A 15,736-nucleotide genomic window follows, 5' to 3' on the forward strand; every position below is an offset into this window, starting at 1 on the left:
CTAGGATTCAAGCCTAGTATTTAACACATTTGTTATATTTGCTGTTAGCTAGGAGACATAAATCTCACAGTAACCTGTAGGCATCATTATTAATCATGTCCACTAAATTCTGAATCGGCCAGCTAACTCAGTTGGCAGAGTGCTTGACTACAAATCTGATGGTCGCTCAAGTATGTGCTTTTGGTTCGTTTAAAGTCTCAACGCTCAAAATCTATGAAAATTTCATAAAGTATTTTGTAAAATAAAGTTAACACCTAAACAATCAGTGTTCCTTATAGCAATAGCCACAATTTCAACGCTTGATGTGGTATGATTACATAGATTTTTGATACAAAATGCTCGTTTTTATTTATTTGTGACACAATTAATTCCATTTTAATTTCCAGCGAAGATATCTATTCATACGACACACGAACACCTAAATGGTTCCATGTAAGTGTTTATGTGTCGTATGAATAGATATTGTTGCGGGAAATTAAAATGGAATTAAATATGCAAAACATTAATAAAAACGAGCATGTTGTATTTACAAACATCTATTTTACCAGACCACATCTTGCATTGAAATTTTGGCAATTGCCATAAGGAACACTGATTTTTAATTGTTTAACTTTATTTTACGAAATATTGTACGAAATTTTCGTTGATGTTGAGCGTTATAGAGGCTTTAAATCTGCAGGAAAGTGTGCGTATGTTAACTGACCTTGTCACTGTAATAATATTGAGTACAGCAAAGTGTGCGTATGTTAACTGACCATGTCACTGTAATAATATTGAGTACAGCAAAGTGTGCGTATGTTAACTGACCATGTCACTGTAATAATATTGAGTGTGCGTATGTTAACTGACCATGTAACTGTAATAATATTGAGTACAGCAAAGTGTGCATATGTAAACTGATCATGTAACTGTAATAGGAGAGAGAGAGAGAGAGGAAAGTGTGCGTATGTTAACTGACCATGTAACTGTAATAATATTGAGTATAGCAAAGTGTGCGTATGTTAACTGACCATGTAACTGTAATAATGTTGAGTACAGCAAAGCGTGCGTATGTTAACTGACCATGTAACTGTAATAATGTTGAGTACAGCAAAGCGTGCGTATGTTAACTGACCATGTCACTGTAATAATATTGAGTACAGCAATGTGCGTATGTTAACTGACCATGTCACTGTAATAATATTGAGTACAGCAATGTGCGAATGTTAACTGACCATTTAACTGTAATAATATTGAGTACAGCAAAGTGTGCATATGTTAACTGACCATGTCACTGTAATAATATTGAGTACAGCAAAGTGTGCGTATGTTAACTGACCATGTCACTGTAATAATATTGAGTACAGCAATGCGTATGTTAACTGACCATGTAACTGTAATAATATTGAGTACAGCAAAGTGTGCATATGTAAACTGATCATGTAACTGTAATAGGAGAGAGAGAGAGAGAGGAAAGTGTGCGTATGTTAACTGACCATGTAACTGTAATAATATTGAGTATAGCAAAGTGTGCGTATGTTAACTGACCATGTAACTGTAATAATGTTGAGTACAGCAAAGCGTGCGTATGTTAACTGACCATGTAACTGTAATAATGTTGAGTACAGCAAAGCGTGCGTATGTTAACTGACCATGTCACTGTAATAATATTGAGTACAGCAATGTGCGTATGTTAACTGACCATGTCACTGTAATAATATTGAGTACAGCAATGTGCGAATGTTAACTGACCATTTAACTGTAATAATATTGAGTACAGCAAAGTGTGCGTATGTTAACTGACCATGTCACTGTAATAATATTGAGTACAGCAAAGTGTGCGTATGTTAACTGACCATGTCACTGTAATAATATTGAGTACAGCAATGTGCGTATGTTAACTGACCATGTCACTGTAATAATATTGAGTACAGCAATGCGTATGTTAACTGACCATGTCACTGTAATAATATTGAGTACAGCAAAGCGTGGGTATGTTAACTGACCATGTAACTGTAATAATATTCAGTACAGCAAAGTGTGCGTATGTTAACTGACCATGTCACTGTAATAATATTGAGTACAGCAATGTGCGTATGTTAACTGACCATGTAACTAATAATATTGAGTATAGCAAAGTGTGCGTATGTTAACTGACCATGTCACTGTAATAATATTGAGTACAGCAAAGTGTGCGTATGTTAACTGACCATGTAACTGTAATAATATTGAGTGTGCGTATGTTAACTGACCATGTAACTGTAATAATATTGAGTACAGCAAAGTGTGCGTATGTAAACTGATCATGTAACTGTAATAGGAGAGAGAGAGAGAGAGGAAAGTGTGCGTATGTTAACTGACCATGTAACTGTAATAATATTGAGTATAGCAAAGTGTGCCCATGTTAACTGACCATGTAACTGTGATAATATTGAGTACAGCAAAGCGTGCGTATGTTAACTGACCATGTAACTGTAATAATATTGAGTACAGCAATGTGCGTATGTTAACTGACCATGTAACTGTAATAATATTGAGTGTGCGTATGTTAACTGGCCATGTAACTGTAATAATATTGAGTACAGCAAAGTGTGCGTATGTAAACTGATCATGTAACTGTAATAGGAGAGAGAGAGAGAGAGGAAAGTGTGCGTATGTTAACTGACCATGTAACTGTAATAATATTGAGTATAGCAAAGTGTGCGCATGTTAACTGACCATGTAACTGTAATAATATTGAGTACAGCAAAGCGTGCGTATGTTAACTGACTATGTAACTGTAATAATATTGAGTACAGCAATGTGCGTATGTTAACTGACCATGTCACTGTTATAATATTGAGTACAGCAAAGCGTGCGTATGTTAACTGACCATGTCACTGTAATAATATTGACTACAGCAATGTGCGTATGTTAACTGACCATGTCACTGTAATAATATTGAGTACAGCAATGTGTATGTTAACTGACCTTGTCACTGTAATAATATTGAGTACAGCAATGTGTATGTTAACTAACCATGTAACTGTAATAATATTGAGTATAGCAAAGTGTGCGTATGTTAACTGACCATGTAACTGTAATAATATTGAGTATAGCAAAGTGTGCGTATGTTAACTGACCATGTCACTGTAATAATATTGAGTACAGCAATATGTATGTTAACTGACCATGTCACTGTAATAATATTGAGTACAGCAATGCGTATGTTAACTGACCATGTAACTGTAATAATATTGAGTACAGCAATGTGCGTATGTTAACTGACCATGTAACTGTAATAATATTGAGTACAGCAATGCGTATGTTAACTGACCATGTCACTGTAATAATATTCAGTACAGCAAAGCGTGCATATGTTAACTGACCATGTCACTGTAATAATATTCAGTACAGCAAAGTGTGCGTATGTTAACTGACCATGTCACTGTAATAATATTGAGTACAGCAATGTGAGATGTTAACTGACCATGTCACTGTAATAATATTGAGTACAGCAAAGTGTGCGTATGTTAACTGACCATGTAACTGTAATAATATTGAGTACAGCAAAAGTTGCAAGTGATGTTTCTGAGTAGCTTGTTTGGACACATGTCCCTGATTGGCTTGTGTGTCTCGAATTAGCTTGTTTGGACACATGTCCCTGATTGGCTTGTGTGTCTTTAATTAGCTTGTTTGGACACATGTCCCTGATTGGCTTGTGTGTCTCTAATTAGCTTGTTTGGACACATGTCCCTGATTGGCTTGTGTGTCTCTAATTAGCTTGTTTGGACACATGTCCCTGATTGGCTTGTGTGTCTCTAATTAGCTTGTTTGGACACATGTCCCTGATTGGCTTGTGTGTCTCTAATTAGCTTGTTTGGACACATGTCCCTGATTGGCTTGTGTGTCTCTAATTAGCTTGTTTGGACACATGTCCCTGATTGGCTTGTGTGTCTCTAATTAGCTTGTTTGGACACATGTCCCTGATTGGCTTGTGTGTCTCTAATTAGCTTGTTTGGACACATGTCCCTGATTGGCTTGTGTGTCTCTAATTAGCTTGTTTGGACACATGTCCCTGATTGGCTTGTGTGTCTCGAATTAGCTTGTTTGGACACATGTCCCTGATTGGCTTGTGTGTCTCTAATTAGCTTGTTTGGACACATGTCCCTGATTGGCTTGTGTGTCTCTAATTAGCTTGTTTGGACACATGTCCCTGATTGGCTTGTGTGTCTCTAATTAGCTTGTTTGGACACATGTCCCTGATTGGCTTGTGTGTCTCTAATTAGCTTGTTTGGACACATGTCTCTGATTGGCTTGTGTGTCTCTAATTAGCTTGTTTGGACACATGTCCCTGATTGGCTTGTGTGTCTCTAATTAGCTTGTTTGGACACATGTCCCTGATTGGCTTGTGTGTCTCTAATTAGCTTGTTTGGACACATGTCCCTGATTGGCTTGTGTGTCTCTAATTAGCTTGTTTGGACACATGTCCCTGATTGGCTTGTGTGTCTCTAATTAGCTTGTTTGGACACATGTCCCTGATTGGCTTGTGTGTCTCTAATTAGCTTGTTTGGACACATGTCCCTGATTGGCTTTTGTGTCTCTAATTAGCTTGTTTGGACACATGTCCCTGATTGGCTTGTGTGTCTCTAATTAGCTTGTTTGGACACATGTCCCTGATTGGCTTGTGTGTCTCTAATTAGCTTGTTTGGACACATGTCCCTGATTGGCTTGTGTGTCTCTAATTAGCTTGTTTGGACACATGTCCCTAATTGGCTTTGTGTGTCTCTAATTAGCTTGTTTGGACACATGTCCCTGATTGGCTTGTGTGTCTCTAATTAGCTTGTTTGGACACATGTCCCTGATTGGCTTGTGTGTCTGTAATTAGCTTGTTTGGACACATGTCCCTGATTGGCTTGTGTGTCATGCATTTAGCCCTGTTTTCCCAGAGTGTGGCCCAGACTATCTTTGTTGTCCAAATTCTGTTAAACAGAATAATACTAAGAAGTTTAATTTTATTTTCTGTTATCCAGGTGGGACTTAGAGGTTATAGAGTTTTCTTCAATTTTTATTTTCCCAATCAGTTGTGCAAGCGTCACTTTCTTTGTAGAATTCACATATACCACATACACGCAGAAAGCAAAAACGAACACATTATCATTTAATACATTTTCTTAAATAAACATGTTCATCCCTTATTTAATTTGGATTTGAGCTGCCCTCTGTGAATATATGGCTAAATGCATGTGCATGTAAAGTATCCTCTCAGATTAGCCTGTGAAGTCTGCAAGGCTCATCTAGGATGACACTCTATGCCTGTATGGGACTTTTTGGTGTAAAAGAAGTCTTGGAAGTCAAGTCTAGGTAGAAAGTTTCGTCCTTGAAAGGCTAATCTGGGACGACACTTTACCCAATGCATTTAGCTTGCAAGACTCATTTAATTTTATGAATGAACAGGAGCAGAAAAAGAAGCAGGCAGGCAAGAAGGAGACCAAGGATGCAGCAGAAGACAGGGAAACGAGGCCTGAAACCATGGCGACAGAAACTGTCACGGCAACAGAAACTGCCAAGCCAAACACTGGTAGGTAACTGAATTGTGAACCATGTATTTTTAAAAAGCATATAGGGCAAATTTACTTCTATGTATTTTAAAAATTATGGTTTATTGTTACCTCAACAAAATTGACCTTGCATTTGTGAACTCCATTAACATACATTAAAGGCTTGATTGTTATTCCTTCATTTACATTAGGTTTTGACATGCCCATTTTGCACAAGGCCACAACAGTATACAGTCAAAACTAACCTTATTACGGTCATTTGAGAATAACAGTCAACTGCATACAAAAGTCAGTTTGGATTCCCCCTGATGAAAATCACTCTATATTACACTTGAAAATAATGGTCAATCGTCCATAACGGCCAACGGCCAGTTTATTCCACTCCGAAAGTCATGTTTGAACTGAAAACTATGGTCACTAGTCAGTCGTTTTGAGTCGCGAAAAGTCAAAACATAGCACATTTGTACGTCTATTTAGCAGATAAAGCATCTGATAGTGGTTATTGCCTTTGATATGATAAAATCGGCCCGCTGCGAGTAAAGATATAATAGGGTGTTTAGAAGGTTTGTTTCCCGGGGATAATTATGGGGGGGGGGGGTGTATCTTCAAAATAAAATATGTGTGAGTTTGTCTCAGCATTATTATTAAATTGCATTTTGATTGCATGAAACAAGTGAAATTAACAATAACAATGTGTATTAGTAGCAAGTATAGGCTGCAGGCAAGGTCAATTGTTCTTTATCGCTGATAAATGTTAATAAACAACATTAAGCCTGCAAGTGTTTTTATAAGAAGATTAAAGGATTAGTGATCATCTGTAAAGGCATCACTTTAATAACAAACTTGAGGCATGAAAGAGAATTTGCTCATGTTTGTATCTTGTATGAGGTTGTTTGAATGAAAATGCTGTTTGTGTGATGTCGCCATACGAATAAATTTTTACAACATCTTGGCGTCTTTTTCTTTGGATGAGAACGGTAAAGATACACCGTACTTTTGGTTCATGACAGCGAATCTGCTTTTTAGCTCACCTGAGCACAACGTGCTCATGGTGAGCTTTTGTGAGCGCCTTTTGTCCGTCGTCCGTTGTCCGTTGTGTGGCGTCAATATTTGCCTTGTTATCTCTCTAGTGGCCACATTTATTGTCCAATCTTCATGAAATTTGGTCAGAAGATTGGTCTCAATGATATCTTGGATGAGTTTGAAAATGGTTACATTTGCTTGAAAAACATGGCTGCCAAGGGGCGGGGCATTTTTCCTAATATGGCTATATATGGCTATAGTAAAATCTTGTTAACACTCTAGAGGCCACATTTATTGTCAGATCTTCATGAAACCTGGTCAGAAGATTCATCCCAATAATATCTTGGACGAGTTCGAAAATGATGCTGGTTGGTTGAAAAACATGGCCGCCAGGGGCGCAGGGCATTTTTCCTTATATGGCTATAGTAAAACCTTGTTAACACTCTAGAGGCCACATTAAAATTTCGATCTTCATGAAACTTTGTCAGAGGATTTGTCCCAATGAAATCTTGGATGAGTTCAAATTGTAACCTTTGCTTGAAAAACATGACTGCCAAGGGGCGGGGCATTTTTCCTTATAGGGCTATAGTAAAATCTTGTTAACACTTTAGAGGCCACATTTATTGTCCAATATTCATGAAACTTGGTGAGATGATTCATCCCAATAATATCTTGGAAGAGTTCAAAAATGATTCCGGTTGGTTGAAAAATATGGCTGCCTGGGGGCGGGGCATTTTTCCTTGTATGGCTATAGTAAAACCTTGTAAACACTCTAGAGGCCGCATTTATTTTCCGATGTTCATGAAACTTGGTCAAATGATTTGTCCCAATAACATTACCTTGACCTTATTGAATATAACAATTTCCCCATGATGGCTTACGTTATACTGTCAAGCACTGGAAAAGTTGAGCGCGCTGTCTTCTGACAGCTCTTATTACGGTAATGATTTGACATAAATAGTCAAAGGTTCCCTACAATTTGTGGCGTTAATGTTTGTACTCACATGTGTTATTTTGATAATTTCTGAAACTGAAGTGTTGAGAAAGGACAGTAACCACCAACGCTCGTTTGGTCATTTACAACTCAGGTACAACATATGAGTATTCAGGGCAGGGGCGGCTCCAGGATTTCTGGTTGGGGGGGGGGGGGGGGGCGGGATATTGAAAGATTTGCCTGGGGTCCTGGGGGGCTGCTAGGGCCCCTTGTGGGTGCATGGCAAAACCCTGCTAGGGGGTACATGGGGGCGAAGCCCCCTGGAAGCTCCATGATTGTAGTGATTTTGAAGGCTTTGACAACCACTTCTCGAGCCTGTCACACCTTATGTACTTTCATCAAAGAGGGAAACATCAGAATCGCAAAGTTCTACTTGAAAAAACGGGCGACAGAGAGTCTTAAGTTAAAACATTTAGCGATTGTCTGTGATGAGTGGGAAATGTTGTTTATGAAAAAGACGAAAAATGAGTTTAAATAGGTGATTTAGATCTTGTTAAGTGTGAAACGATAAGTGAAACATTAAGTGTCAAATAAATTGACATTACTTTGGCAATTTTAGGGGGGTTGGGGCGTACACCGCGTCTGCCCCCCTCCCCCCCCCCCTTGGATCCGCCTATGCTGGGTACTTTTTAAGAATACTTCAAAGAACCCTGGGCATGGAAAATATACTAAAAAGTACCCAGGAGTATGGCCAGTTTCCTTAAAGTTTAGGCGGAAAGTGTCGTCCCTGATTAGCCTGTGCGGACTGCACAGGCTAATCTGGGACAACACTTTACACACATGCATTATGCCCAGTTTTCTCAGAACACGACACATATTGTTATACATTATTCACAGGCAGGCTTAAATCACTGGCCTGGGAGCACTTTTTGTTAAAAAGAAGCACTTGTGTATGGATGCCAGGCAAGAAAAAAGTATGCATTGTTTATACAGCTCAGTTTGTAGATCACCTAGTCCATATTACTCGACGTTAGTTGCAATAATTCAACTCTCATCTTTATAACCCAAACGGTTGCTGAGAGCCGCCATAGCAAAAATTACCAAAGGCTCTGGGACATTTGATTTCGCCACCCCTGTTTACTGCAGCATAATTGTTTTTTAATTTCTTTTTAATTATTGCTTAGTTTGTACACAACTATAAATTGAATTAAAAAACATTTATATTTAAATTAGTTATGATTTTTTCACAGACACAATACTTAATGGAAAAAATTAATTTTCACAGACACGATACTTAATGGAAAAAAAGGCATTTCGGTAGGCTTAGTTTTCTGGTTTGCACTTGTTGGAAACTGACCACACGGGATGACATATGTTTGTGTGTTGTACATACTGTTCACATGGTCATATGTCTGCCTATGCCTAAAATATTTGGAGCCTTCTTTTTCTTCCCATTAATTGCAAATCTCCTCTGCAGCATTGATGTACTGGGACTATACTAGGAGTGCGTCTCACATTGATGTACTGGGACTATACTAGGAGTGCGTCTCACATTGATGTACTGGGACTATACTAGGAGTGCGTCTCACATTGATGTACTGGGACTATACTAGGAGTGCGTCTCACATTGATGTATTGGGACTATACTAGGAGTGTGTCTCACATTGATGTACTGGGACTATACTAGGAGTGCGTCTCACATTGATGTACTGGGACTATACTAGGAGTGCGTCTCACATTGATGTACTGGGACTATACTAGGAGTGCGTCTCACATTGATGTACTGGGACTATACTAGGAGTGCGTCTCACATTGATGTACTGGGACTATACTAGGAGTGCGTCTCACATTGATGTACTGGGACTATACTAGGAGTGCGTCTCACATTGATGTATTGGGACTATACTAGGAGTGTGTCTCACATTGATGTACTGGGACTATACTAGGAGTGCGTCTCACATTGATGTACTGGGACTATACTAGGAGTGCGTCTCACATTGATGTACTGGGACTATACTAGGAGTGCGTCTCACATTGATGTACTGGGACTATACTAGGAGTGCGTCTCACATTGATTTTTAAATATATGTGTACTATAGGTATGTTAATGGTTTTTAAACGACCCTGGTAGTGAATGTTGACATTCTTTGAACAAATTCTTTCTGAACATTTGCAAAATAAGCAAAACACCTGTGCACATATTCGAACACCAAGTCTAATGACACATCACCATGGCTATTAAATTAGGGTAAGAATCTTTGTTTGATTATTATGACAGCCAAGCATTCCTCAGGATCATGTTTACATCATAAACTACGCATGCGGGAAACCCATCTTTTTTCTGTAGATCTTCTCACGGTCTTGCGAAATTCACGCTACATCAGGTTTGAGTATCCTCCAATTACCCTGAATCAAGCGGTTTAGGAAACAAGTAAAAGAATTTCTAATTTAATGCAAACAATGCCACAATAAATGATTTACCTTTTAAGATCTATATCATTTCCATTAAATCCATGTCAAAATTGTTATTTTACAGCATGTTTAACCACTCAAAGCCGATAGTTCCATACACATCCGCAAATTACATCCACTAGGTGCCCTCGAAAATTTGATTCATTGAATAAATTTATACAAACTGGAACAGTAATTTTACTTTTTTATTACTACTATTTACAATTTAAGAAGTTTCTGTTATGACGTCAATCTTCTTTTGAGCAACATTGACACGTAAAAGTGATCAAGAATTGCAAAAACACAAACGTTCGCAATGTGTTCAAATAAAAATTCGGCATATATGTAACTTTGAAAAGATTTGATAAAAGTAGTATCCAATTTGGACGGGGTATACCCACTGAACATTTGTCTATCGTCAAGTCACCTATTTTTGGGATGTGCACGCACAGATTGTTGTATGCAACATTTTCTGAGAATCGTGAACAAGTAAAAGAATTTTCTTTAAAATAAATCAAATACATGAAAGTGTTGTGTTACCCTAGCAATTTATGTGCAATTATGTTTAATGAAGAGTACCGAAATTATTAAATGGAATAGGGCTAAATTTGGATTATTTCAGTTGAAGTAAGATTTTCAAATGCAATTATACTCGTTTTTTCCTCATTTTTTATCGTGTCTGTATTTATTTTTTAAGCGTTGTAATGTTAGTGAAACAAAATACTCGAAGCCCATGCATGTGACGTGATCACGAGAGCAGCGTTCTTAATGTTAACAAAGTGATCAAAATAAGGTTACTATTGATACAAGGGAATCATATAATTGTGTTTTAGCCATATAGTCTAACCCATTGGATATAATTGTGTTTTAGCCATATAGTCTCACCCATAGGATATAATTGTGTTTTAGCCATATAGTCTAACCCATAGGATATAATTGTGTTTTAGCCATATAGTCTAACCCATAGGATATAATTGTGTTTTAGCCATATAGTCTAACCCATAGGATATATTTGTGTTTTAGCCATATATTCTAACCCATAGGATATAATTGTGTTTTAGCCATATAGTCTAACCCATAGGATATATTTGTGTTTTAGCCATATAGTTTAACCCATAGGATATAATTGTGTTTTAGCCATATAGTCTAACCCATAGGATATAATTGTGTTTTAGCCATATAGTCTAACCCATAGGATATCAATGTGTTTTAGCCATATAGTCTAACCCATAGGATATAATTGTGTTTTAGCCATATAGTCTAACCCATAGGATATAATTGTGTTTTAGCCATATAGTCTAACCCATAGGATATAATTGTGTTTTAGCCATATAGTCTAACCCATAGGATATAATTGTTTTTTAGCCATATAGTCTAACCCATAGGATATAATTGTGTTTTAGCCATATAGTCTAACCCATAGGATATAATTGTTTTTTAGCCATATAGTCTAACCCATAGGATATAATTGTGTTTTAGCCATATAGTCTCACCCATAGGATATAATTGTGTTTTAGCCATATAGTCTAACCCATAGGATATAATTGTGTTTTAGCCATATAGTCTCACCCATAGGATATAATTGTGTTTTAGCCATATAGTTTACAAGGGAATCATAGGATATAATTGTGTTTTAGCCATATAGTCTCACCCATAGGATATAATTGTGTTTTAGCCATATAGTTTACAAGGGAATCATAGGATATAATTGTTTTTTAGCCATATAGTCTAACCCATAGGATATAATTGTGTTTTAGCCATATAGTCTAACCCATAGGATATAATTGTGTTTTAGCCATATAGTCTCACCCATAGGATATAATTGTGTTTTAGCCATATAGTCTAACCCATAGGATATAATTGTGTTTTAGCCATATAGTCTCACCCATAGGATATAATTGTGTTTTAGCCATATAGTCTAACCCATAGGATATAATTGTGTTTTAGCCATATAGTCTCACCCATAGGATATAATTGTGTTTTAGCCATATAGTTTACAAGTGAATCATAGGATATAATTGTGTTTTAGCCATATAGTCTCACCCATAGGATATAATTGTGTTTTAGCCATATAGTCTCACCCATAGGATATAATTGTGTTTTAGCCATATAGTCTAACCCATAGGATATAATTGTGTTTTAGCCATATAGTCTCACCCATAGGATATAATTGTGTTTTAGCCATATAGTCTAACCCATAGGATATATTTGTGTTTAAGCCATATAGTCTCACCCATAGGATATAATTGTGTTTTAGCCATATAGTTTACAATGGAATCATAGGATATAATTGTGTTTTAACCATATAGTTTACAAGGGAATCATAGGATATAATTGTGTTTTAGCCATATAGTTTACAAGGGAATCATAGGATATAATTGTGTTTTAACCATATAGTTTACAAGGGAATCATAGGATATAATTGTGTTTTAACCATATAGTTTACAAGGGAATCATGGGATATAATTGTGTTTTAACCATATAGTTTACAAGGGAATCATAGGATATAATTGTGTTTTAACCATATAGTTTGCAAGGGAATCATAGGATATAATTGTGTTTTAACCATATAGTTTACAAGGGAATCATAGGATATAATTGTGTTTTAACCATATAGTTTACAAGGGAATCATAGGATATAATTGTGTTTTAACCATATAGTTTACAAGGGGATCATAGGATATAATTGTGTTTTAGCCATATAGTTTCTCACTAAAATAAATAAGATGCTTGAATGGACTACTGTTAAAAATTGACAAAAACGTTTAGAGAGTTACTTTGTGTGTGTGTTAAGCGAATTTTTTTGGATATAAACTATGTGCGTACGTGTAACTAAAGTAAGTTATGACATTTAAAACTTTACCGTAATTACTCTAAGTTTTCGGAGACCCTAAGTTTTCTGACACCTTCTTTTTTGGCCAAAACAATTATTTTTCGTGACTTTTAATTTTTGGACAAGGCTCGTTTTCGTCTATCATTAATGACTCTAAATTTTCGGACAGTATATTTTTCAGCGCTACTTAACCAGATTTCAGCACTGTATTCGCTTATCTTTGGACACTTCGATCATGGATTTTTACAAACTGATTAAGGTCATAAAACCTGGGAGAGGCATGCTTAAGGGCAATAGACCATAACATTTGCGTAATTGGGTAAATAACCATGTTATACAGTTAGAAAACAAGAAAACAATCGATTCACCCAACATCATTTAAAATGATATACTACTTTTAAGGAGGCAATATGTTAAATGTTTTTGCTTTTTTGCTCTGAATAATTTTAGGCAATATTTAGCAAAGCTGTGAAGCTGTATTTATTTCAAAGTAGAAACACTATTGTGCATGGATTAATTGCTTTTATTTCAATATAATTATAGTTTTTAGGTGTTTAATTTTTGTCTCTAAGTTATTTGACATTGTAATTTTTGAATATTTTCTGTATCTAAATTTTTGGACACCAAAATTTTTAATTATTTTTAAATGTCCGAAATTTCGAATAGTTACGATACTTTGAGTTGTGAAATGGCAGTTTAAAAAAAAGAGTAAGATGTTTACAGTTAAAATTAACCGGTTTTGTATTGTATTGACAACAGTATTGTGCCGTGTTAGATTTGTGAAATGTTTTTGTCGAAATTGTATAATAACTGTCCATGGCCATTCTCTAAGAAGGAAATAACCCAGAGTACAATCTCATTTCAGATTCCAGTCTGTCAGTGTTCACCATGAGCCAGGAGATACAGAGCAATGTTATCAAGGGAAAGATCAAGCTTCTGGTAAGGGTTCTGCATACTGTTACTAAACTTTTTATGCTCCCCATAGATATATATGGGGAGCATATAGTTGCCAGTTTGTAGTTCCTTCCGTCACACTTTTTTTTGGACAGTTTATCATAGCACCTTCATTTCATTACCGATCTCTTTCATATTTGGCATGTAGGTACCTTGCAAGGACCTCTACCTTTTGATGAGGTTTGAGGTCACTGGGGTCAAGTTCAAGGTCACAGAGGCTATTAATAGATTTTAAGATCACACTTTGGTTACAGTTTCTCATAGCGCCTTCAATATTTGACCGATCTCTTATATATTTGGGATGTAGGTACCTTGCATGGACGTCTACCTTTTTGATGAGGTATGAGGTCACTGGGGTCAAGGCCAAGTTCACTGATGCTAATAATAGATTTTCTCAAGGTCATACTTTTTTCCACACAATTAAACCATATATCGACAAAGCATCATTGGGGAGCATCCATCAGTTTTACTGATATCGTTGTTTTGAAAAATAAGCATAAAAGAACATGAAAGTGGGAAATTTGCGTTGTGAAATCTTTTGATTTGGCATTATGGGTCGTTTTAATTGCTTGGTACTTCATTACAAAAACCTCTCAAACTAATGTTTTACATGCCTTTTTGCTGAAACATTAATTCAGTTTAAAAGCTCATTTTATATGTTCTGAAACCAAAGGAACAATAAAACCAGAGAATGCGCTTGGGAACAAAATTAATGCAACTTTCCTTTCTTTTGGGAATATTTCGGACACCAATTTTGTAATTGTTCTTGTTTTTGAAAGTGCCTTTTTCAGATACTTTGAAAACAAGGAAAAATGTCCTTGATAGATCTTGATCTGATGTCTTTGGTTAATCATGATCTAATGTAATGTTCTGATAGATCTGGGTGTCCCTGATAGATGAGAATCTAATGTAACTTCGTAGACCTGGTTCTTTAGACAACCCTTATCTTGATCTTAAGGAATGTCCTTGATAGATGAGGATCTAATGTAACTTTCTACATCTGGATCTCTAGAAGACCCTTATCTGGATCTTAAGTAATGTCTTTAATAGATGAGGATCTAATGTAACTTTCTAGATCTGGATCTCTAGAAGACCCTTATCTGGATCTTAAGTAATGTTCTTGATAGATGAGGATCTAATGTAACTTTCTAGATCGAGATCTTAAGAAGACCCTTATCTGGATCTAAGTAATGTCCTTGATAGATGATGATCTAATGTAACTTTCTAGATCTGGATGTCTAGAAGACCCTTATTTAGATCTTAAATAATGTCTTTGAAAGATGAGAATCTGAATGTATTTTTTCTAGATCTGGATCTTTAGAAGACCCTTATTTGGATCTTAAAAAATGTCATTGATAGATGAGGATCTAATGTAACTTTCTAGATCTTGATCTTTAGAAGACCCTTATCTGGATTCTTAGTTATGTCCACTATAGATGACAGTGTTTTTTTTCATTACAATCGGGTCCGGTAACCGGACCCATTCCCAATGGATAAAAGTATATATTTTTCCCAAATGGGAGCTAAAAATTTCCAACAGAAGGTTTCCAAAAATTTTTTTTTTTTTTTTTGTATCTCAATATTTTGTTTATCTCCCGTCCATATAAGATCAACCTTAGTAAATATTATACTGGACACACTTGTATCCTCAATTTTGAAGCATTTGTTAGCAAAACAACAACAACACTAATTTCCCAATTTTAGTCAAAATGCAGCAAATTTTCCCAATCCAAAGGGACCGGAATGGCTCCATTCCCAAAATTGTGAGGAAAAAACACAAGAGGATCTAATGTAACTTTCTAGATCTGGATCTTTAGAAGACCCTTATCTGGATCTTAAGTTATGTCCTTGATAGATGAGGATCTAATGTAACTTTCTAGATCTTGGTCCCTAGAAGACCCTTTATTTGGATCTTAAGTAATGTCCGTGAGAGACCAGGGCCCGTATTCACCAACCCATCCTTAGACTTAATAATAAAGAATGGAGTAAGAACCAAAAAAATACATCCAGCGATTGAATATA

The 15,736-nt window shown here is 36.2% G+C and overlaps 1 protein-coding gene across 1 annotated transcript in view; it reads left to right on the forward strand.

Annotated features, from left to right (window-relative positions):
• The window catches only part of LOC127881879 (myosin-11-like), a 241,744-nt gene that overhangs the window by 47,665 nt on the left and 178,343 nt on the right, over positions 1-15,736 (forward strand). The window contains exons 18-19 of the mRNA XM_052430059.1: positions 5,416-5,539; positions 13,626-13,699. Coding sequence (XP_052286019.1) covers positions 5,416-5,539; positions 13,626-13,699 — 198 coding nt within the window. The remainder of the gene's footprint in view (positions 1-5,415; positions 5,540-13,625; positions 13,700-15,736) is intronic.

The sequence above is a fragment of the Dreissena polymorpha genome, chromosome 5, assembly GCF_020536995.1.
Source record: "Dreissena polymorpha isolate Duluth1 chromosome 5, UMN_Dpol_1.0, whole genome shotgun sequence".
NCBI lineage: Eukaryota > Metazoa > Mollusca > Bivalvia > Myida > Dreissenidae > Dreissena > Dreissena polymorpha.